Source organism: Pseudophryne corroboree, chromosome 3, assembly GCF_028390025.1.
Source record: "Pseudophryne corroboree isolate aPseCor3 chromosome 3, aPseCor3.hap2, whole genome shotgun sequence".
NCBI classification, from domain to species: Eukaryota; Metazoa; Chordata; class Amphibia; order Anura; family Myobatrachidae; genus Pseudophryne; species Pseudophryne corroboree.
In genome coordinates this window covers 723,776,412-723,798,836 of record NC_086446.1, presented here as the reverse complement: position 1 = coordinate 723,798,836, position 22,425 = coordinate 723,776,412, and the positions used below count along the sequence as shown (strand labels likewise).

The window sequence follows — 22,425 nt, the reverse complement described above, 5'->3', positions numbered from 1 at the left end:
TGCTGCTAATATAGACTGGATGATAATGATATAAAAAATATATATATATCACTACTGCAGCCGGACAGGTATATATTATATAATGAAGGACCAGCTGGACACTGTCAGCAGCACTGCAGACTCCTAAAGTAAGCTACTAGTAGTATCAAGAAGATAGAAAAAAAAAAAAAACACCACAGGTAGGTGGTATACAATTATGGATGGACGAGCGACTGCCGACACAGAGGTAGCTACAGCCGTGGACTACCGTACTGCGTCTGCTGCTGATATAGACTGGATGATAATGATATAAAAAATATATATATATCACTACTGCAGCCGGACAGGTATATATTATATAATGACGGACCTGCTGGACACTGTCAGCAGCACTGCAGACTCCTAAAGTAAGCTACTAGTAGTATCAAGAAGATAGAAAAAAAAAAACACCACAGGTAGGTGGTATACAATTATGGATGGACGAGCGACTGCCGACACAGAGGTAGCTACAGCCGTGTACTACCGTACTGCGTCTGCTGCTAATATAGACTGGATGATAATGATATAAAAATTATATATATATCACTACTGCAGCCGGACAGGTATATATTATATAATGACGGACTTGCTGGACACTGTCAGCAGCACTGCAGACTCCTAAAGTAAGCTACTAGTAGTATCAAGAAGATAGAAAAAAAAAAAACACCACAGGTAGGTGGTATACAATTATGGATGGACGAGCGACTGCCGACACAGAGGTAGCTACAGCCGTGGACTACCGTACTGCGTCTGCTGCTAATATAGACTGGATGATAATGATATAAAAAATATATATATATCACTACTGCAGCCGGACAGGTATATATTATATAATGACGGACCTGCTGGACACTGTCAGCAGCACTGCAGACTCCTAAAGTAAGCTACTAGTATCAAGAAGATAGAAACAAAAAAAAACACCACAGGTAGGTGGTATACAATTATGGATGGACGAGCGACTGCCGACACAGAGGTAGCTACAGCCGTGGACTACCGTACTGCGTCTGCTGCTAATATAGACTGGATGATAATGATATAAAAAATATATATATATATCACTACTGCAGCCGGACAGGTATATATTATATAATTAATGACGGACCTGCTGGACACTGTCAGCAGAATGCGTTTATAGAATAAAACACCACACGACGAGTGTTTAACTTTTTCAGGCAGACAATCACAATATACTGGTGGTCAGACAGTGGTCACTGGTCAGTCACACTGGCAGTGGCACTCTGGCAGCAAAAGTGTGCACTGTTAAATAATATGTACTCCTGCTACTGCTCCCCAGTCTCCCCCACAATTAAGCTGTGTGAGCACTGAGCACTCAGCACAGTCAGATATACATAGATGATGCAGCACACTGAGGCTGAGCACAGATATGGTATACTGTTACTGTGTCACTGTGTATCGTTTTTTTTCAGGCAGATAACGGATTATATTAAATAATAATATAATAAAACTGCACTGGTGGTCACTGGTCAGTCACTAGTAAACTCTGCACTCTCTGAGTACTCCTAAGCTCCAGTAAATCAAGTGTCTCACTCTCACTCTCTCTCTTCTAATCTAAATGGAGAGGACGCCAGCCACGTCCTCTCCCTATGAATCTCAATGCACGTGTGAAAATGGTGGCGACGCGCGGTTCCTTATATAGAATCCGAGTCTCGCGATAGAATCCGAGCCTCGCGAGAATCCGACAGCGGGATGATGACGTTCGGGCGCGCTCGGGTTAGCCGAGCAAGGCGGGAAGATCCGAGTCTGCCTCGGATCCGTGTAAAAAGGCAGAAGTTCAGGAGGGTTCGGATTCCGAGGAACCGAACCCGCTCATCACTAATCTAGACTGCATTATTTTAACTGTATCTCCAAGATGCCACCTTAGCTGCAAAAAGCCAAGTTACCAAGGATTGCTGGAGGCTAATGCCCAGATTTATCAAACCTTGGAGAGTGATAAATAGCATTGTGATAAAGTACCAGCCAATTGGCACCTGTCATTTTTCAAACGCAGCCTGTGACATGGCAGTTAGGAGATAATTGGCTGGTACTTTAATCATCGTAATTTATCACTCTCCAATGCTTGATAAATATGGGCCTACAGTTTATATCTCTGGCATGCTTGGGCCAGGCTGGCTACAATATATCAGGTATAGTAATGTTTGATCATCACTGGTAGTAAAAGAGTAGGCCACTGTAACAACACAGTTGCTCTGTAGTTAGAAGGCCACTTGGCAAAAATTTTGTAATTTCTCACATCTTTCCTTTTAAGTATATTAAATCTGTCCAATAATGTGACTGCGTATTAAAAAATATTTTATTATTGGAAATGAAACATTGATTTTGACATGGTATTTTAAACACAATAAACTCTATAAATTGAAAAAGAAAAAAGTTGAACTTTCTTAAAATATTTATTAATAAAAAAAAGGTAAAATATTTGTGTATACAAAGTCGATGAGAAAATTTCCATGCATACGGTTGCCATACAATAAAAATAACAGAATATTGGATGACTTTACAAAACAACTGTTACAGTAACTTTATTGAGCAAGTTACTTACACCAAAGTGCGCCTGTCAGATCGAGTACAGTTTCTCTACATTTTTTTTATGTTAACAATGTAACTGAAGATTTTAACACTTTCACAAATACTGTAGATTAACCATCATATTTTACCACTCAGACAATGGCGAATGGACAGTGATAGAACACTGGTCTTTCCGGTAAAATGTACTGTAGCGGAAATGTGCTTTTGACTTTGACACATTAGAATAGGCTTTTATTGTCACATAATTGAGATTTGTACATTGTGCATTTCACAGGTCATTTGCATAATCAAAGCAACTAAATATATTACTTACATTATAATGGTAAATAGAGACACATTAAACTGAACATTGTAAAAAAAATTGCTTCAATATGAAACATATTATTTTGAGAGTTTAATTTTTCATTTTTTTCTTCGGAGTTACCCTTTATATAGTAGGCAGGTCAAGTCACGGGAATGTACTATCCTTTCTGGAAGTCCCTCTCTGACAAACTATAAAGGAAATATTTCCCTTACTCTTCCAATAGCTACAACACACAAGGAACGTTTAATGCGTTCGTAGAATAGATTGTGTTTTCCTTTTATCTCATTTTCCGCAGCCGCATTCTGTTTTCTTTGTCCCTTTTTTTAAGTGAATTAATAAATTGGTTGAAGAAATGTTCCTGGTCTTTCTTTTTCTGAACAACACGAAAACGCTGATCTCGCCCGTACTTCTCTGCAAATTCCTTAAAGGAGGTTCTAAAAAGAAAGACAAAAAAATAAATAGGATATACAGTGCTGAATACAGCTCTAACACATTCAGTCGTTCACTGGTAAAAAGTATTGAATGTGGCATTTTGCTTTCTAATGTATAGATTAGATATACAGTAGAAAACTACAGCATCGGACGCGGACGGCTACATGAAGGGCCCACCGGGGGGTGGATTTAGTGGTAGGGGCCCATATTTATGGGTATGGCCTGTCTCTAGAGGGGGTGTGGCCAGCTGCCACAGATCCTTGGCTAACCATTAGAGAGTGCATGGTCTGGACCCCTAGATAAATATATATAGTAACTACTGCAAGTGCATGCATGGTAATGTACCAGATTAATAACACCAATGCACTGTAAGGAATACACCATAATCCTGCGCATAATCCTTCAAACCTTTAAACGTTCTCTGAAATCTCTTCTCTTCAGACAAGCCTATCAAATTCTAGACCCACCCACATAACCTTCAGTCCTTCCCTATCTAATTACATCCTCTCTATGCAGTACGTATAACATCACATAATCCAATAGTACGTATAACATCACATGACTTGTCTTGCTTTACTCACAGCCTCCTGACCCTTGGCCAACATTGCTGGGTGATCATATCATATCATAAAACCCATTAAGAACCTAGCTATCTGGTGGACAGCTATGCAATAGATAGCATCTATCCTTGTGTATCAATGCCTATTTCCATATAGATTGTAAACTTCCTACCTCTATGTCTGTCTGTTTTTACCCAGTTTTGTTCTATTACTGTTGTTAAATTGTAAAGCGCAACGGAATATGCCGCACTATATAAGAAACTGTTAATAAATAAATACATTTCCATCAATGTGGGGGCATTCCCCCTAGGCTCTCTTTTCTTTTTGCACGCTACTGTGATGGTGCTTCCTCATATCCTCTCCTCCACCCGGTGGGCCACTGCAGTCAGCAGGTGGGACAATGGGACAGTCCCATAAAAGCAGGCCTGCTGAAAGCAGATGTATTATAACAATGTAGACATACTGAATATCGATCATTTTTACTTCCAACATAATGTCCATGTCAAAATTCTGTTTTTGACATTTTGAATGTCAACATTTTGGGATCGGTATGGTATCCCGCCACACAGGATGTCGAATGTCATTATACCGACATCGGCATTCTGAGTGGTGGAATGCCGGCAGGGGGGCAAGTGCAAAGAAGCCCCTTGCGGGCTTGTAGCGATCTATGCTCGCAACAGGTTCTACAGTATACTCCCTCTATGGGTGTTGTGGACACCCATAGAGGGGGAATCACCTACCTCGCCACTACTCTATATTGTAATAGTCTCCTGACTGGTCTTCCCAAATGTTGGCTCTCACCACTACAATCCCTTTTGAATGCAGCTGCGAGGCTAATCTTCCTCGCTAGACGTTCATCGTCTGCGGATCCGCTCTGTCAGTCCCTCCATTGGTTACCGGTATTCTACCATATTACATATAATATACTTTTACTTACATGTAAGGCTATTAACCACATACATTTCTTCACTTATCTCAAAATATCTCCCTACCCGACCTCTTCATTTTCAACTTTCCAGTCTTTACTGCCTGACTTTATTTGCTGTACTTTTGTACCACAATTAATATCAGTTAGTATTTCATCCTCTAAATGTTTCACCGCAGGATGCAATGGATCTAATCAATTTTCCATAGCTGTAAAGCAGAGTTATACGCGATAGATAAAAATAACAACAGGCAGTTAACAAAGATATAAATTACAGTACAATAGGCTCTAAGAACAATGATGTGTTCTATGAATGTTTCTTACGGTACCTTGGGGACAACTTGGATTCTTCAAGAAGCTTTTTAAATTCTTCTTTGGCAAGCATTAATTTACTTCGCTTTTCTTTATATTCTTCCTTAATCCGAGTCTTGGCAAACTGCTCAAACACCTATAAGTTAACATGACACATATTGACTGGTTCTGGTTTTGCACCATATTTCCTTATCAAAGCAATGATCAGTAACCCTAATTTATGATGTCAGTGGTTGAATTATACCCGGCACCAATACAGTATGTTAGGTTACCTCTATTTGCACAATCGTCCATTAGGATTCATCAAGTTTAGAGAAGACAATCCCCGTGTAGATAGAAACTGCCATTAATAATACATTTTCACAGCTAATTTTAGCCAATCACTGTAATTGACTAGGCTATTCTTCCTATCTGTAGCTAGGGGTGTGGTCTGCACTCCCTTAATTGAGTTGTGTTGTTTAAACTAGTGTTCATGCATCCTGGGTTTTAGTGGAAAAATCTTTTCTGATTTTTTCTAGTTATATAGTTGGCATATAGAATAAATAACCCTTGGCGCCACTGGATAGTAGTTAAAAGAGTGAATGAATAGATACAATTGTATTTAATTTGTAGCTACAAGTAAAAATAGCAGCTGTGTTTTAAGCAGTTGATTATATAGAATAAAGGAATTGGTTTTGTGCTAAATATGACAATATCAAAGGTGCCTCGCTCTGCTACCGCTTCGCTCAGCACAGATTACAATTTCAGTTGTAGTCCACGTGGATCGTTAAGTATGAAAATGTTCAAAAAAAGAAAAAAAATGTGAAAAACTCATGTCGACCTTTTGACCCTGTCGACCTAGCACATGTCGACCTAGAAACCCTGTCGACCTAGTGACTGTTGACCTATAGTGGTCAACCAAAACATTGTCGACCTAGACAGTGTCACTGTTAGGGTCTCCTGCCCTGTGCTGCCACGTCGTCATGGCAACCGGGAGACAAGTGCTAGCGGAGTAACCTGAGCGCAGCTGATACTCCGGTTCGGGTCTTTTGCTGTGCAGTGGTTACAGACATGGGATCCGGTGCTGGTTTTTGTGCTCACAGTCTGTGAGGTCTGAGGGGGGCGTGGACAGCACCTGCTTTATAAGGCCTCTTCTCAGGTTAAGCAGATGCTGCTGAATCTTTGTTGGTTAGTCAGTTCCTGAAAGTTAGCCAGTACTGTGTAGCTTTGTATTTTGTTGTTGCTTACTGCAAATAGGCCTGGGCATTTGGTACTACACTCTGCCAATCCAGACCTAGCAGTAAGACTGGAGTCAGTCGTTTAGCCTGCTGAGGTTCTTTTGCTATTCTGTGAACCCAGCAGGTTTGTGGCTGTACTTTCAGACCTGCCTGCATAATCCTCTCTCACTGTGCAGGGCGTCCATGTGTCAGTTTAGTGGCAGTAAGCTGAACCTGGGCCCTGCAAGTGAGAATTAGGATTGTGGAGACTCTCCTTGTGTCTATTATTCCATCTCTGACCAAGGAGTTTACTGCCACACCCGTTGGTAACCCTTTAGGGTTTTGCTGTTGCCCTTAGCAACAGCATTTCGGGTTCTCTACGTATTAAAACACAACATCTTGCTTTTTCCATCTGAGCATTTCTAATACTAGGGAGACACCCAGTTTCTTAGCCTCTGGGCTTCTCTGTTCACTCTGTGTTGGTTTTGTTACCCTATCACCTTCTGTGTACGTTATGTCATATTTCCCAGTCTGTCTGTGAGTTCATTTGTTTTGCATCCCTCTCTGTTCAGACACCAGTACATTCCTGCAGGCACTGGTGTGTATAACAGTTCAAACACCAGTACATTCCTGCAGGCACTGGTGTGCATAACAGTCGATCTTCAGACCGGATCCCGGGTGCCACGGCACACAGTTTGAGAACCACTGACTTAACCTAATATTTATTGGAATAGGTCAAAGTATCTCAGAGAGATGTTAGCGCTAACTTGACCTTAACCTGTATTTAAAGTAACGCTTAGCATTGCAGTCATACAATGAACAGGTTATTACAATGCAAAGTCACAATACTGAAGCAACTCAGGAAGATGTTTTAAGATCTTTTAATATCATACCCTCATGTAATGTGACTGGTAAATTCATCCAATTGTAAACTCAATTTATCATGTCTATTTACTGTATGACTATGGTCTAAATGCAATAGCCTGCGAATTGCCGGTGGTATGGGACTTTGGGCTTAATTCAGCATGGACCGCTATTCAGAGAAACCGCAAATCGAGCGATTATCAAATGACTGCGCATGCATATCGTCTGCATTGCACACACGCGAGAGGTATTGGCAACAGAAAATGCACACAAATCATAAACGCAATGTAGCCGCTGTTTGAGTGACAGGAAGCCGGCATTTCTGGGTGGAAACCTGACGTTTTCTGGGTGTGTCAGGGAAAATGAAGGCCTGCCCAGGCGTTTTTGGGAGGGTCTCTGACGTCAGCGCAGACCACTTCCAGCCCATCTCAGTCACAGATCAGTGGCAGCCTCCGACCTACTCACATTTGCTCAGACGGCAACGTTTCTTTGATGTTCCGGGAATTGTGCATGCATCTGCCAGTGGATAGTGATCTCTGATGCATTTGCAATTTTACATGGCCTGTTTTTACTTCCTGTCAGGGCGGCGACTTTCTACTCGCAGACAATTTCTCTGAATAGCGATCCATGCTGAATTAGGCTTTTTGCTGCTTTAAATAAAATGGTCTGACTCGCACAATCATTTCCATGGCAAAAGCAAGTTGGTTTTGCTTTGTAAATGATTGCCACTTTAAAATAAATGGGCCGACTCGCACAAAGTCCTGCACTTCTGGCAACTCGGTGACTATTACAATGTGTTTCGCCTACAGTAGATCTTGGGGCGCTTTTAATATAAGTTAATGCAGGCATAAAAAGCATCCAACAAAGGCCCTCATTCCGAGTTGATCGCTCGCTGACGTTTCGCAGTGCAGCGATCAAGTGAAAAAGCAGCAAATCTGTGCATGCGCATGGTACGCAGTGCGCATGCGCTAAGTACTTTCACACAAAACTTTGTTGTTTTAGCCAAGCTCGAGCGACGTTTTTCAGTCGCTCGAGTGTTCGTAGTGTGATTGACAGGAAGTGGGTGTTTCTTGGCGGCAACTAGGCGTTTTCAGGGAGTGTGCTAAAAAACGCAGGCGTGCCAGGCAAAAATGCAGGAGTGGCTGGAGAAACGGAGGAGTGGCTGGCCGAACGCAGGGCGTGTTTGTGACGTCAAACCAGGAACTAAACACACTGCAGTCATCGCAAGACAGGAGTAGGTCTGGAGCTACTCAGAAACGGCATGACATTTTTCCTGTGCAGTTCTGCTAATCTTTCGGTCGCACTTCTGCTAAGTTAAGATACACTCCCAGAGGGCGTCAGCTTAGCGTTTGCACTGCTGCTAAAAGCATCTAGCGAGCGCTCAACTTGGAATGAGGGCCTAAACACACATTGGGGGTCATTCCAAGTTGATCGCTCGCAGTGGCGTAACTAGAAATTTTTCTCCCCCACACCAAAAAATTCTTCGGCGCCCCCCCCCCCATCCCCCACTAGTAAAGGGACAAACATGCGCGCGCCGCAAAAAGGGGTGTGGCTTCGTGGAAATGGGTGTGGCTTCGCATAAAGGGGCGTGACATTGCAGGAAAAGGACTGCCTTATACCCCAGTTTTGCAACCTGCACGCCCAGACGTTAGCCACCACAGGAAAGAAAAATAATCCTGATTCATGCCCCTTACATTATTTGTCATTTTTCCATTTTTCATGCCCAGTATACATTATGCCACATACTGCAATGGCCCTTAGACATTATGCCGCACACAATAATGCACATGACACAATATGCACACACCGTAATGCCCCCGACACATTATGCCACACACCGTAATGCCTGTGACACATTATGACAGGAATCGCAATGCCCGTTATACATTATGCTACACACTGCAATGCCCCTGATACATTATAGCACATACAATGTCTGTGACACATTATGACACACACCGCAATGACCCTGAGACATTATACCACATACCACAATGCCCGTGATATAGTATACAACACACCGTAATGCCTGACACATTATGACACACACTGCAATGTCCGTGATACATTATGCCACACACTGCAATGACCCTGAGACATTATACCACATATCACAATGCCCGTGATATAGTATGCCACACACCGTAATGCCTGTGACACATTATGACACACACCGCAATGTCTGTGATACATTATGCCACACTGTAATGCCCATTACACATTAAGTCCTACAGTAAGGCTTCTAATTACTTTTAAATTACCTGCTTGTTGCTGGGGTTTCATGCTCTTGGTTCCATGCACGGTGCCAGGGGTTTTCATGCTCAGGGTGTCATGCTCATTGCCAGGGGTTTCATGCACTGGGTGTCATGCTCGTTGCCAGGGGTTTCATGCACTGGGTGTCATGCTCGTTGCTAGGGGGTAGTGCTTGTTGCTGGGGCTGTGCTCCCAGCACCACATATGCCCCCAGTGCCAGATATTCCCCCACAGTGTCAGGTACTCACATGCCCCCAGTGCCAAATAAAGCCCCCCCCATGTGCCAGGTACACATATACCCCCCCCAGTGCCACATATGCCCCCAGTGCCAGATATTCCCCCACAGTGCCAAGTACTCACATGCCCCCAGTGCCAAATATAGCCACCCCATGTGCCAGGTACACATATTCCCCTCCAGTGCCACATATGCCCCCAGTGCCAGCTATTCCCCCACAGTGCCAAGTACTCACATGCCACAGTGCCAAATATAGCCCCCCCCCATGTGCCAGGTACACATATACCCCCCCCAGTGCCACATATGCCCCCTCAGTGCCACATAAGCCACCTCCCCCAGTGCTCCTCCCCCCTGGCTCCCCCGCTGTTTTGTGATGGAGGGACACGGAGGGCGCAGCGCGCGCCTCTCCTGTGTCCCTCCTGGGTCTCCGGCGGGTTTGTTAAAGGAAGTGCCGGTTCGTGAGCCAATCAGAGCTCACGAACGGCACTTCCTTTATTAGACACGCCGGAGACCCAGGAGGGACACAGGAGAGGTGCGTGCTGTGCCCTCCGTGCCCCTCCTTACAACAGCGGAGGATTAGTGAGAGCAGATTGACATGCGGATGCTCGTCCGCATGTCAATCTGTGCTAAAGCAGTGGCGACGCCCCCACAGCCCCTCGCCCCCAAGCCACCGCGAGGGCTGCGGGGGCAGTAGTTACGCCACTGATCGCTCGCTAGCAGTTGTGCAAACGCATAGTCGCCGCCCACGGGGGAGTGTATTTTTGCTCTGCAGGGGTGCGAACGCCTGTGCAGCAGAGTGCCTGCAAACACAATTTGTGCAAAGCAAGACCAGTCCTGTAGTTACTTATCCTGTGCAGTGATTGCTGCGATGAGTGACATGATAATGACGTCAGATACCCGCCCAGCAAACGCCCGGCCACGCCTGCGTTTTTCCAAACACTCCCAGAAAACGGTCAGTTGACACCCATAAACGCCCTCTTCCTGTCAATATCCATGCATTCGGCTGTGCGATTGGAATCGTCGCTAGAACCAGTGCAAAACCACAAAGGACTTTGTACCCGTACAACGCGCGTGCGCATTGCGGTGCATACAAATGCGCAGATTAGCCATTTTTTCAATGATCTATAAGCAGCGAACAACGGCAGCTAGCGATAAACTCGGAATGACCCCCATTGTGCGCAGTATGCTGTGTTTATTAATATATTGGAAGCCATTATTCAACACCAACATTCTACCCATTTATACAATATGTATGGGTGGGGTACCAAATGTCGACATTCAGAATGTCAATAACCAGAATGCCGACATGATCATGATACTGATAATCGGCATAACGTTTTTCTACTGTTATAGCCCTAACTCTAACCATAAATCTGTAATGTTGACATTGTGACTATCAACACTCACAATGCCCACACAGTGACCATGTTGACATGTCAATGTCAACATTGTGAATGTCGACATGTTCACTGAAAGATGGTCATGTCGACATGCAAACCAAGCTGACAGTTTGGTTTCAATATGCCATTTTTACAATAGAACAATAAATGACTGATTTTGGCAGGTATCGGTAAAAATAGGAATTTAATACCTGCCGGTAATTCCTTTTCTCGTAGTCTGTAGTGGATACTGGGAATTGAAGATTACCATGGGGTTTAGATCTTGTCCATTTGAGCCTGGCACTTTAAGAAATTAATAGTGTGTGCTGGCTCCTCCCCTCTATGCCCCTCCTGCAGACTCAGGCTAGGAAAACTGTGCCCTAGGAGACGGGACTTCGAGAGAAGGATATAACACAAAACAGCGGTGAGGTACCGAACCAACACACAACAAAAACAAAGATAGCAGAGCTAACCAGAACAGAGGAAAGCAACGCTAACTAGAAGAAGGATAGCAACGCTAACCAAACATGGAACAGGGAAGCATCAGCAAACCCAACCAAGAACACTAACAACCAGGTAAGCAGGAAACAAATCACTGAGGCGGGCGCCCAGTATCCACTACGGACTACGAGAAAAGGAATTACCGGTAGGTATTAAATTCCTATTTTCTCTAACGTCCTAGTGGATACTGGGAATTGAAGATTACCATAGGGACGTCCTAAAGCTCCCAGAACAGGTGGGAGAGTGCCGAGACCACTGCAAAACCACCTGACCAAACTGAAGGTCATCCTTGGCCAAGGTGTCAAACCTGTAGAACAGTGTTTCCGAACCTCGGTCCTCAAGGCACACTAACAGTCCTGGTTTTAGTGATATCCAGGCTTGAACACAGGTGACTTAATTAGTACCTCAGTTATTTTGATTTAATCATCTGTGCTGAAGCCTGGATATCACTAAAACCTGCACTGTTGGTGTGCCTTGAGGACCGCGGTTGGGAATGCCTGTTGTAGAACTTAACAAACGTGTTCGAACCAGACCAAGTAGCTGCCCGTCACAACTGTAAGGCCAAGACACCCTGGGCAGCCGCCCAGGAAGAACCCACTGACCTTGAGGAGTGGGCCTGAATAGAACTCGGCAGCGGCAGAGCTGCTGAAGTATAGGCTTGTTAAATAGTCAATTTGAGCCAATGAACAATGGACTGCTTGGAGGCAGGGCGGACAATTTTTTCATACAGGACGAAAAGCGAGTCAGACTTCCTGTGGCGAGCAGTCCTTTTGATGCAAATCGTCAAAGCCCTCACTACATCCAGGGACTTTGGAGCAACGGAAGTGTCGGATAATACTGGATCCACAATTGGTCGATTTACATGAAAGGCAGACACTACTTTCGGCAAAAACTGTGGGCGAGTTCTGAGCTCCGCCCTATCCTCATGAAAATTTAAGTATGGGCTCTTACAGGATGAGGCCCCCAATTCCAACACACGTCGAGCAGAAGCTAAGGCCAGTAACATAACAATCTTCCATGTTAGGCATTTTAAGTCTACCTTATGTAAGGGTTCAAATAATTCCAACTGGAGAAAGGTCAAGACCACATCGAGGTCCCACGAAGCCATGGGAGGAACAAAGGGTCGCTGAACTCTTTCCTTTGAGTCTTTTTAGAACTCTTGGAATGAGAGGAATTGGAGGAAACAGGTACACAAACTGGTAAGTCCACTGTGACGTCAGAGCGTCCACCGCTATTGCCTGTGGATCCCTCATTCTGGAACAGTAAAGACAGAGCTTTTTGTTGAGACGAGAAGCCATCAGGTCTATTTGCGGACAGCCCCATCGGTGAATCAGTTGCTGAAACACTGAGGGTGAAGGCCCCATTCTGCGGATGGAGGTCGCGCCTGCTTAGGAAGTCCGCTTCCCAGTTGTCCACTCCTGGAATGTATATGGCTGATATGGCCCTTGCGTTGGCTTCCACCCAGAGGAGTATCCTTGACACCTCTCGCATTGTGGCCCTGCTTCTTGTTCCTCCCTGTCAGTTAATGTACGCCAATGCCGTGGCATTGTCCAACTGGATAGCCTGATTCTGAAGGAGGTATGAGGCCTGTAGGAGAGCATTGTAAATTGCCCTGAGTTGCAGGATGTTGATTGGAAGTGCAGATTCCTGACATGACCATTTCCCCTGGAATTGTGCCCCTTGGGTCACAGCCCCCCAACCCCAGAGGCTGGCATCCGTTGTTAACAGAGTCCAAGACTGGGTATTGAAACTCCGACCCTCCACAAAATGGAGACTTGTAGCCACCATAGTAGGAAAATCCTTGTTTTCAGTGACAGGGTTATATTCTGATGCATGTGCAGGTGAGACCCCGACCATTTGTCCAACAGATCCAGTTGAAATGGTTGTGCATGGAACCTAACGTACTGTATTGCCTCGTAGCAGGCTACCATCTTGCTCAGCAAGTGAATGCAAAGGTGGATTGAGATCCTGCATGGTTTTAGTACTGAACAGACCATAGACTGAATAGTCAAGGCCTTGCCCTATGGAAGGTAAACCTTCTGAGACACCATATCCAGGATGTCAAAGTCAGAAAAATATCATGATGCACATTGCCATATTTGCACCTCATGCGAGTGCCTGCTGCGTGTGCATGAGCCCTCCCGTGCGTGCGCATACTCTCAGTTGCATGCACCCGCAGGCGCGCGGTATGCGCATTTACGGTAGAGTTTATGTTCGTCTAGCGGGCGACTCAATCGTAACATATTTTATTCATATAATGTATTTTGTAGATTATGGTCCCTTTGATAGAATCTGAAAGTTTAGTTAATGTAGTATGTTCGGGGACAAAGAGATCCCTCTTTGTTTGATACGAAGGGTCAGACAGGGGTTACACAGTGGTGTTTAGTATCCATCGGAAGAGAATATAATTAGCAATATTCCGGTGTTGGTTTGAAGCGGATTAATCGCTCGTGCGTATAGTTATGGACATAAGAAGTTTATGGACATTTACTATATTTGCACTTTATTACCCATGCGGCGGGAAACCCAGTTTCCCTCCCACCTGAGCAGTTTGAAATAGTCACAGCCCACCTGTATGAACCAACCTATGACCTTTTGTTATAATGCGAAGACGAATTCCTGTGTCCAATGAACAATAAGAATGTAGGGACCATTGTACTGTACTGTGTGTAAGTGTATATAAAGACAAGCCGATCTGGGCCAGCTCTCTATTACTCTCTTCAACGGTTCTCATTGCTGATAATCGGGAGCTGGATATCCAGAAAAGGCGCTTGCGATTGTTTCCCCTGGTGCGTAAGTTCTCTGCAACCATATTGTCTCTTATTTAATGTTATAAGCCATTCTCTCTCTCTCCTTCCCCCCTTTAAATGTAATTGTATCTGTATTGTATTTTATGTGTAGTTATCCGGTTAGGTATTTTATGTTATCTTGGTAGTGTATAACTTGTATTGTATTATTCTTTTGCAATTGAACGTTCATTCATTTCCTTAAAAGGCGTTAGACCCTTAGACCGGTATTTGAGTGTTTATTATATTGCTAAGGGGTTCTCTGAGCGTCACTTACGCTCATACAGCTTTTAAACTAACAAGGTTACACTGTGTTGCATTTACACCTTATCACTGCACAAGGTTTACAGTATAAGTACATTGTTTATGGTATAGTTATAAAGGTTTAACACTGTGAGCGTCTGCGCCGCTCGTGAGCTCCTCGTGGTCTCGAGCGTCCGCTACGCTGATAGCGTAGCATTACGGTAGTCGATCACCTATAGTGTGCCCGATACCAACAGCGTATTCTCGCGAGCGTTTGTGTCGCTCGAGCAGCTCGCTCCCGATACAGCGTCCGCTACGCTAAGGGCGTACCCTTACGGTACCCATACGCCAATTGCGTACTGTGTTCTTTAACCTTTTAGCGTGTTTTATACAAGGTATAGAATAGGCATTGTCAAGGATCATTCCCAGGAACTGAATTCTCTGCGACGGTTCCAGGTGAGATTTCTGGAAATTTAGGATCCATCCGTGGTCCGTAAGCAGACGAGTAGTCAATTGATGCTGTGTAGCAGCTGTTCCCGGGACACCGCCTTTATCAGGAGATCGTCCAGGTACGGGATTATATTGACACCCATCGTGCACAATTGCAGCATCAGTTAATTTCTGCCATGACTTTCGTGAATACCCTTGGGGCTGTGGAGAGACCAAAGGGTAAGGCCTGAAACTGGAAATGTTGGTCCAGTACAATGAACTGGAGAAACGCTTGATGGGGTGGCCATCTTGGGATATGCAGGTATGCATCCTTGATATCCAGGGATACTAGAAACACCTCCACCTCCAGACTTGATATTACCGCTCTTAGTGATTCCGTTTTGAATTTTAACACTCGAAGATAAGGTTTCAGGGATTTGAGGTTCAAGATCAGCTGTACAGAGCCATCCGGCTTCGGGACTACAAAGAGGCTTGAATAAAACCTTCTCCATTGGCTTCTCCATTTTGTGTAAAAAGAGAGTGCGCAGCCCCCTTTTTAATGTATAATGCCAGTGTGGGTACACAGCGGGCACCGCAGACCGTAGCTGGGTGATCACTGTCCCTTCATGTCACCATTTGCATCAGGGACCAACTAACTGGGACCCCGGCATATTACTCACCATACCGCGTCTGCTTCAACATCTGTTAGGGGTGGCGGTATGCTGCCGGCGTGGGCTCACACCCGAGGGGTATGAGAAACATCACCTCAGGAGCTCAGTGTCCTATCAGCGGGGATACGAACCATTAACTCTGAGGAAGTTGGTTCAGTCCCCCCACTAAGTCCCACGACGCAGGCAGACTGGTTGCCAAGCAGTGTGCCTGAAAATAATAAACTAAAATACATTTCTGAAGAAAACTCTGGAGAGCAACAGAATGCACCTGGCTCCTTGGGCACATTTTTCTAAACTGAGTCTGCAGGAGGGGCATAGAGGGGAGGAGCCAGCACACACTATTAATTTCTTAAAGTGCCATGCTCCAATGGACCCGATCTATACCCCATAGAAATATTCAATTCCCAGTATCCACTAGGACGTTGGAGAAATATTATGTTTGCTTGTTTGTTTTAGTTAAACTAATGTAATTTTCCTTTTTCTAAATAGTACAGTTATGTTTCATATGAGTGCATCTCAAGCAGTGAATAATGTTCCGATCATTTGTTCAAACCATGCAAAACATCTCTCATATGAACTCCATAACACACTTCAAAAGGTTCAGTCATCCATCTCTTGTTCTCTCTATCTATAAATGTATAATGAGTGGAATTCGCAACAGGATCATTGAGCCATTACAAGTATTTTAACGCACGTGTTGTTCTTTTAGTAAAAAATAACCAATTAACAAATGTATTTGTAGCACGAAAGAGTTTGGTAATGTACTTGTTAAGAATGGGCCTGATAAAATTACCATCATGTTCAACACATAGGGCGGGATGTAATGAACACATGGTTTATTGTATATAATTGCCCTTTTAAAAAAATGACTGAGTTCATCCGGCATCCCGCATGACCGCCGAACTCGGATTTCCTTACATCTGGCCATATTGTTTTAGGACTAGGTTTGTTCAAATATGCTTTATTTACATAAAATAAATAAATAAAAAGTTAATTATACATTGTCGAGGGGAGTGGCGAGCCTGCCAAGAAGGTGGAATCACATTCCCCAGGATATTGTGACCTTGCCACAGGGCACAGGTAAGCCCTCCCCCATCCTTGCCTACACCCCCCTAAGCACCAGGTCCTGCCATTTTATTTTTTATGTTGGCTCTAATCAAATGAGCGTGTTGCGTGTTATCATTAATAGACCATTTTCAATCCTTTAAAATAACAAAACAAAAAAAACACTAAAATGACTATGATAAAATGAGTAAATAACAATTTTAGTGGTAATATGTAATTCACAGAAAATAACAATGTGTAAATCATTACTTTTTAAAAGTCGTTTAGGAAGAGACTTTTGTGAACACCCCTCAATTGTATTTACACATAATAGCACCGGAACTGACCTGTTTTCGCTCATCGGAGTTCAATAAGAGATATCGAGGATCAAAAACTATTTTATGCAGCTCCTTCTCCCATGTAGAAAACGCTGACACCTGCAGAACATTGAGAACAGTTAGTGTCATGATAAACATTCTGTCCACGTAATAACAGAGAGAAGAATCACTTTCCATCCAGCTATTGTCTGGCGACATTTAATGAACTTGAAAAACATTTATACGTAGCTGGGTTAAGTATCTACCATTGTTAGAGATATCTGTCAGTATTTATATGTTGATACATAAGAACAATACATTATGGAAAATTATCTCATTATATTGGCTTAATAGTCAAGAGTGCTTATGATTAATTTTACTTGCACAACGTATCTAGACCATAAGAACCTAAGCTAATAGATACACATAGGTCCATAGCATTCCAATGTGTTGTCACATTAGGACACTTTTAGGACATACAGTACTCAATATTTAGACATTAGCAATACCCACCCAACATTGAAGGTGGGCATTCTGGTACAGTGGTTGTGTCCAGGGCAGTACAGAGCCTGGCTGGGCCCAGGTACTTTTTCAGGGGGTGTAGCCTAAGCACAGTAGGCGTGGCCATGCACCCTTAGAAAAATAAAATACAGAAAATAGTACTTTAAGCGCCACCATGGCCTCACTGCCGCCCAACACATAGCAGTGTGTGCTGGGTTGAGGAGAAGAGCTACAGCTGCTGCTGCCAGGTAAGGGTTGGGGCGCCTTTTGTGTGCCTAACCCTTCCTCCCCGGTCCCTAACCCTAACCTTCCCGTGGCTGCACCCCAAGCCTAACCACCCTTCTGCAGCCTAAACCTAACCTCTACCCCCGGCAGGACGGCAGCGAGTCCCGATGTCCGAACGTTCGGTATGTCGGCTGGCGGTATTTTGATGCCGGCATTCCGTCCAGCTTTGGTATTTAGATGCCAAGTTTGTGTCCTCCCTCGGCATCCCGGTGTCAGTATATCCACCGCCGGGATCCTATTCATCTGGAAGCTAACTGCTTCACGTTATTGCAATGCACTCACAATGCAGGGGCAAACGCATGATTTGTAATGGGGGGTTTCCATCAGACAAATTTCTCCACGACTTACTCAGAAGCATCGTCAAATCACAAGATGAGATTTTATGACTTTCTATGGTATACGTTTAATTTGCCAGCTGTCGGGATCCCGGTGGTCAGGATACCGACTCCGGAATCCTGACAACCAACAATGCCACCAGCCGGAATCCCGACGCAACAGGGCTATTCCACTCGTGGATGGCCACAGAGTGGCAAGCGCAGCAAGCACGCAAGGGGACTCTTAGCACTTGACTCGCTGCCGGCATTCTGGAGGACGGGGTGCCGCTGTTAGAATCCTGACCAACCCATCCGCCGGTAATTAATACCGAACCCCTTTCTACACCTCACTTGCTATATGCTATGATTTTAGACTTCAGGTGCTATTAATATATTTGTATCTCAGGGAGTAATTCAGACATGATCGCTAGGTTGCGTTTTCTCACAGCCTGGGATCAGGTCTGAACTGCACATGTGTATGCACCGCAATGCACAGGCTCATCGGATGACTGCACCGGGTATTGGTGCATAGCGACGGGATGGTGAAAAAAGCAATCGCACGGGCGATCGCAAGGATATTGACAGGAAGAGGGTGTTTGTGGGTGGCAACTGACCATTTTCTGGGAGTGTCAGGGAAAACACAGGCGTGTCCGAGCATTTGCAGGGAGGGTGTCTGATGTCAAATCCGTTCCCGAACAGGCTGAAGTGATCGCAGCGGCTGAGTAAGTCCTGGGCTACTCAGAGATTGCACAAATAATTTTGTGCAGCTATGCAACACATGCGATCGCACACTTGCACAGCGAAAATATAATCCCCCTGTAGGCGGCGACTATCTGAACGCAGGACTGCAAAAAAACACTTGCGAGCGATCAGGTCTGAATTACCCCCTCAATAAAGTAGCCTACAGTAGTTTTATATATACATAATTTTTATATTATTATTATTATTACTACTATTTACTCTTTATATTTAAATAATGTATTCAATTAGTTATGTTCCCATTTGTTTTTCCTGGTGCTATTGACCTTGTTAATTTGGCTTGAAAAAGACATGCACATATATATATATATATATATATATATATATATACACTCAAGGGTTCTAATGGAGCTTCACTCTGAACTTGCAAAACCGCTATTTTTGATCTTTAAGGATTCAGTAATATCAGGTATGGTTCCCAAAGACTGGCGTATAGCGGAAGTAGTGCCTATATTAAAAAAGGGAAGTAAAGCTGAACCAGGTAATTATAGACCAGTTGGTCTTACATCTATAGTAGGGAAAGTATTGTAAGGTATTCTAAGAGATAGTATTCAGAAGTTCCTTGAAGTCAATAAGGTCATTAAAAGGAATCAACATGGGTTTATGAAGGACGGATCCTGTCAAACCAATTTACTTGGCTTTTATGAAACAGTAAGCGCAAACCAAGATCAGGGTAAAGCGGTGGATGTAATCTTTTTAGATTTTGCCAAAGCATTCGACACTGTACCACACATGAGACTTATCTACAAGCTACAAGAACCAGGGCTAGGAAGCACAATATGCACTTGGGTCAAAAACTGGTTAGATAATAAGGAGCAGCACGTTGTGGTTAATAGATCTTTTTCAACATGGACTGAAGTGCTAAGTGGTGTGCCGCAAGGCTCAGTATTAGGACCGCTGTTGTTCAATATTTTCATTAACGACCTAACAGAAGGTCTAGAGAGCATGGTGTTAATTTGTGCAGATGATACCAAATTGTGTAAAGTTATAAATGCAGAGGGGGATGCTGAGTCGTTTCAGAACGACTTAGTTAAATTAGAAGCTTGTGCAGCGAAATGGAGAATGCGCTTCAATACAGACAAGTGTTAGGTAATGCACTGTGGTAACAAGAACAAAAATAACACCTACCTACTAAATGGGGTAAAATTAGGGGATTCTGTACTGGAAAAGTACTTAGGTGTCCTCATAGATAGCAAACTAAGCAGTAGTACCCAAAGTAGGACTGCAGCAAAGAAGGCTAATAAGATATTAGCATGCATAAAATGGGGAATTGATGCTAGGGACGAGAGTATTATACTACCGTTATATAAATCACTTGTGAGGCCACACCTTGAATACTGTGTACAATTCTGGGCACCTTACTACAAAAAGGATATCCTGGAGCTAGAAAAGGTTCAAAGGCGGGCGACCAAACTAATTAAGGGTATGGAGACACTGGAATACGAGGAAAGGCTTGCAAGACTAGGCATGTTTACACTAGAAAAGAGGAGATTAAGAGGGGACATGATCAACATTTACAAATATATAGGGGACATTATACAGATCTTGCGCAGGACCTGTTTTTGGTTAGATCAACACAGAGAACTTGTGGACACTCGCTCAGGTTAGAGGAGAGGCGATTCCGCACAATACGGCGTAAAGGCTTTTTTACGGTAAGGACGATACGTGTTTGGAATTCCCTGCCTGAGGGAGTTGTAATGGCCGACTCAGTCAACACTTTTAAGAATGGGTTAGATAAATTCCTAATGGATAAGGATATCCAGGGTTACGGGGCATAGTCACGCACTTTGGTTATTATAAAAAAGAGGGGTAAAACGTAACGGCAGTCAACAACTTTTCTACAAAATAATCGTGCATAGGAGACAACAAATAGGTTGGACTCGATGAACAATTGTCTTTTTTCAACCTTAGATACTATGTTACTATGTTACTATATATAATGCATAAAGCTAATAAATTAGTGCAGATGTACAAAACTGTTGGTATATTGTGTTTAAAAGTCTTTCTGAATATGAAGCAATGGTTGATTGAAGGCAGAGGTTCCTTACCAAGGTCAGCTAGGAAGGGATCAGTTTGTGTGGTGGTCACATTCAGATTAGGCAGCCTCACAAGACTTGTGACCATTAGCTCTGGTTCACCTGCTGCTGGCTGAGAGAGGTCATTGTGTGTAGCTCTACCCAGAGGGTCCGCAAATCATGGCAAAATGCCTCGAGTGGGCGGAGCTACACTCGCAAGCCATGGTTAGCAATAAAATTGATTTGGTCCATCGGGGGGGGGTTCTGGGTACTCAGAACACCCCCCACCCGAGTGCGCCACTGCAACGCACAAACTATTTTGGACAAGACTTCTTGGTAATTCAACATCATACCTCATACAATGATGCAATAAAATGTATTCAAGTGTGAAAGTGACAAATAATGCAAACAAAAATGGCTGTCTTACCCCTCTTTCAAGAAGCATGTTTCTGAAGTATGTCATCCGTTCTTCCAAAGGAGGTAATAATTTAAGGGATAGTGACTTTTCATTCTCGACTTCATCTTGCTCAACTGTATGAGAATCATCGGTTCTTTGAAAAAAATTCAAACATATTATATTAATTATTTAAGAAAATGATTATGCATTCAAAAGGCACTATGGGGGAGATTTATCAAAGCTTGGCAAAAGATAAAGTGGAGAGAGATAAAACTTCTAACTTCGATGTTACAGGCTGCATTTGTAAAATGACAGGAGATTGGTACATTATCTCTCTCCACTTTATCTCTCTCCAGAGTTTGCCAAATAACCCCCTATAATGGTATATTTATTTATAGTCGATTTACATCGATTTTTATCAATTTTAAAATGATGAAAATTGACCTTTAGTAAATAAACCCCAGAGTTCTTCCAATAGATGATTTTATATACAGATATAGACATACTCATCCAGCCTGCAGTTGGGCGTACTCATGGTGATCCAGGCGCGGCAAGTGTGCCTGTAACTAGGATGGGCATATGCGTCCAAGTAATGTGCCCATAGGAATACATGGGCAGCATACTAAGATGAAGCTCGGCAAACTAAGTTGCAACTGTGCCTAGGTTCCAGTATGCCAGTGCCTCCAAATCGCAGAATAGATGTGTGGCCACATCTGTAGTTGGTTCTAATTGTCCTTAACAAAACAAACAAAAACTTAACACTCTGGTCCCTCTGTACCTGAAACATAGGTCTCTCTCCATTGTGCTATATCTAACCATACTTACCTACTTTCTCAGTCTCCTCTCTGGGAGAAACCCAGGGAGAAGACTTTGCTTGCCTCTTTGGCGTCTCTGGGCCCAACGGTCACATCAGTAGGCCTTACACCCACCTTGGGTAAGATACCACAATTTGCTGGTTAGGGGATGGGCTTAATGACACAATTTGCATAGGCCAAGCCCCCTCCACCCGGTGCCATGATTGCACTTATTTTTTCCCCTCAACCTGCCTGTCTCACAAGGAAGCACTGGAATGCGAAGGAGTACCCACTCTTCTGGGGGTGCCGGGGACTACCCGAAAAATAAGACAACTTCGAGAAGAATA

The 22,425-nt window shown here is 43.8% G+C and overlaps 1 protein-coding gene across 2 annotated transcripts in view; it reads right to left on the bottom strand.

Annotated features, from left to right (window-relative positions):
- Positions 1-2,448: 2,448 nt before the first annotated feature.
- TCERG1L (transcription elongation regulator 1 like) overlaps positions 2,449-22,425 on the bottom strand; it is a 621,355-nt gene continuing 601,378 nt past the window's right edge. For both annotated transcript variants that reach the window (XM_063962190.1, XM_063962191.1), the window contains exons 11-14: positions 21,315-21,438; positions 17,044-17,133; positions 5,113-5,231; positions 2,449-3,300 (exon numbers count right to left, since the gene is read on the bottom strand). In XM_063962190.1, the coding sequence (XP_063818260.1) occupies positions 3,144-3,300; positions 5,113-5,231; positions 17,044-17,133; positions 21,315-21,438 (490 nt within the window). In that variant the 3' untranslated portion in view covers positions 2,449-3,143. The remainder of the gene's footprint in view (positions 3,301-5,112; positions 5,232-17,043; positions 17,134-21,314; positions 21,439-22,425) is intronic.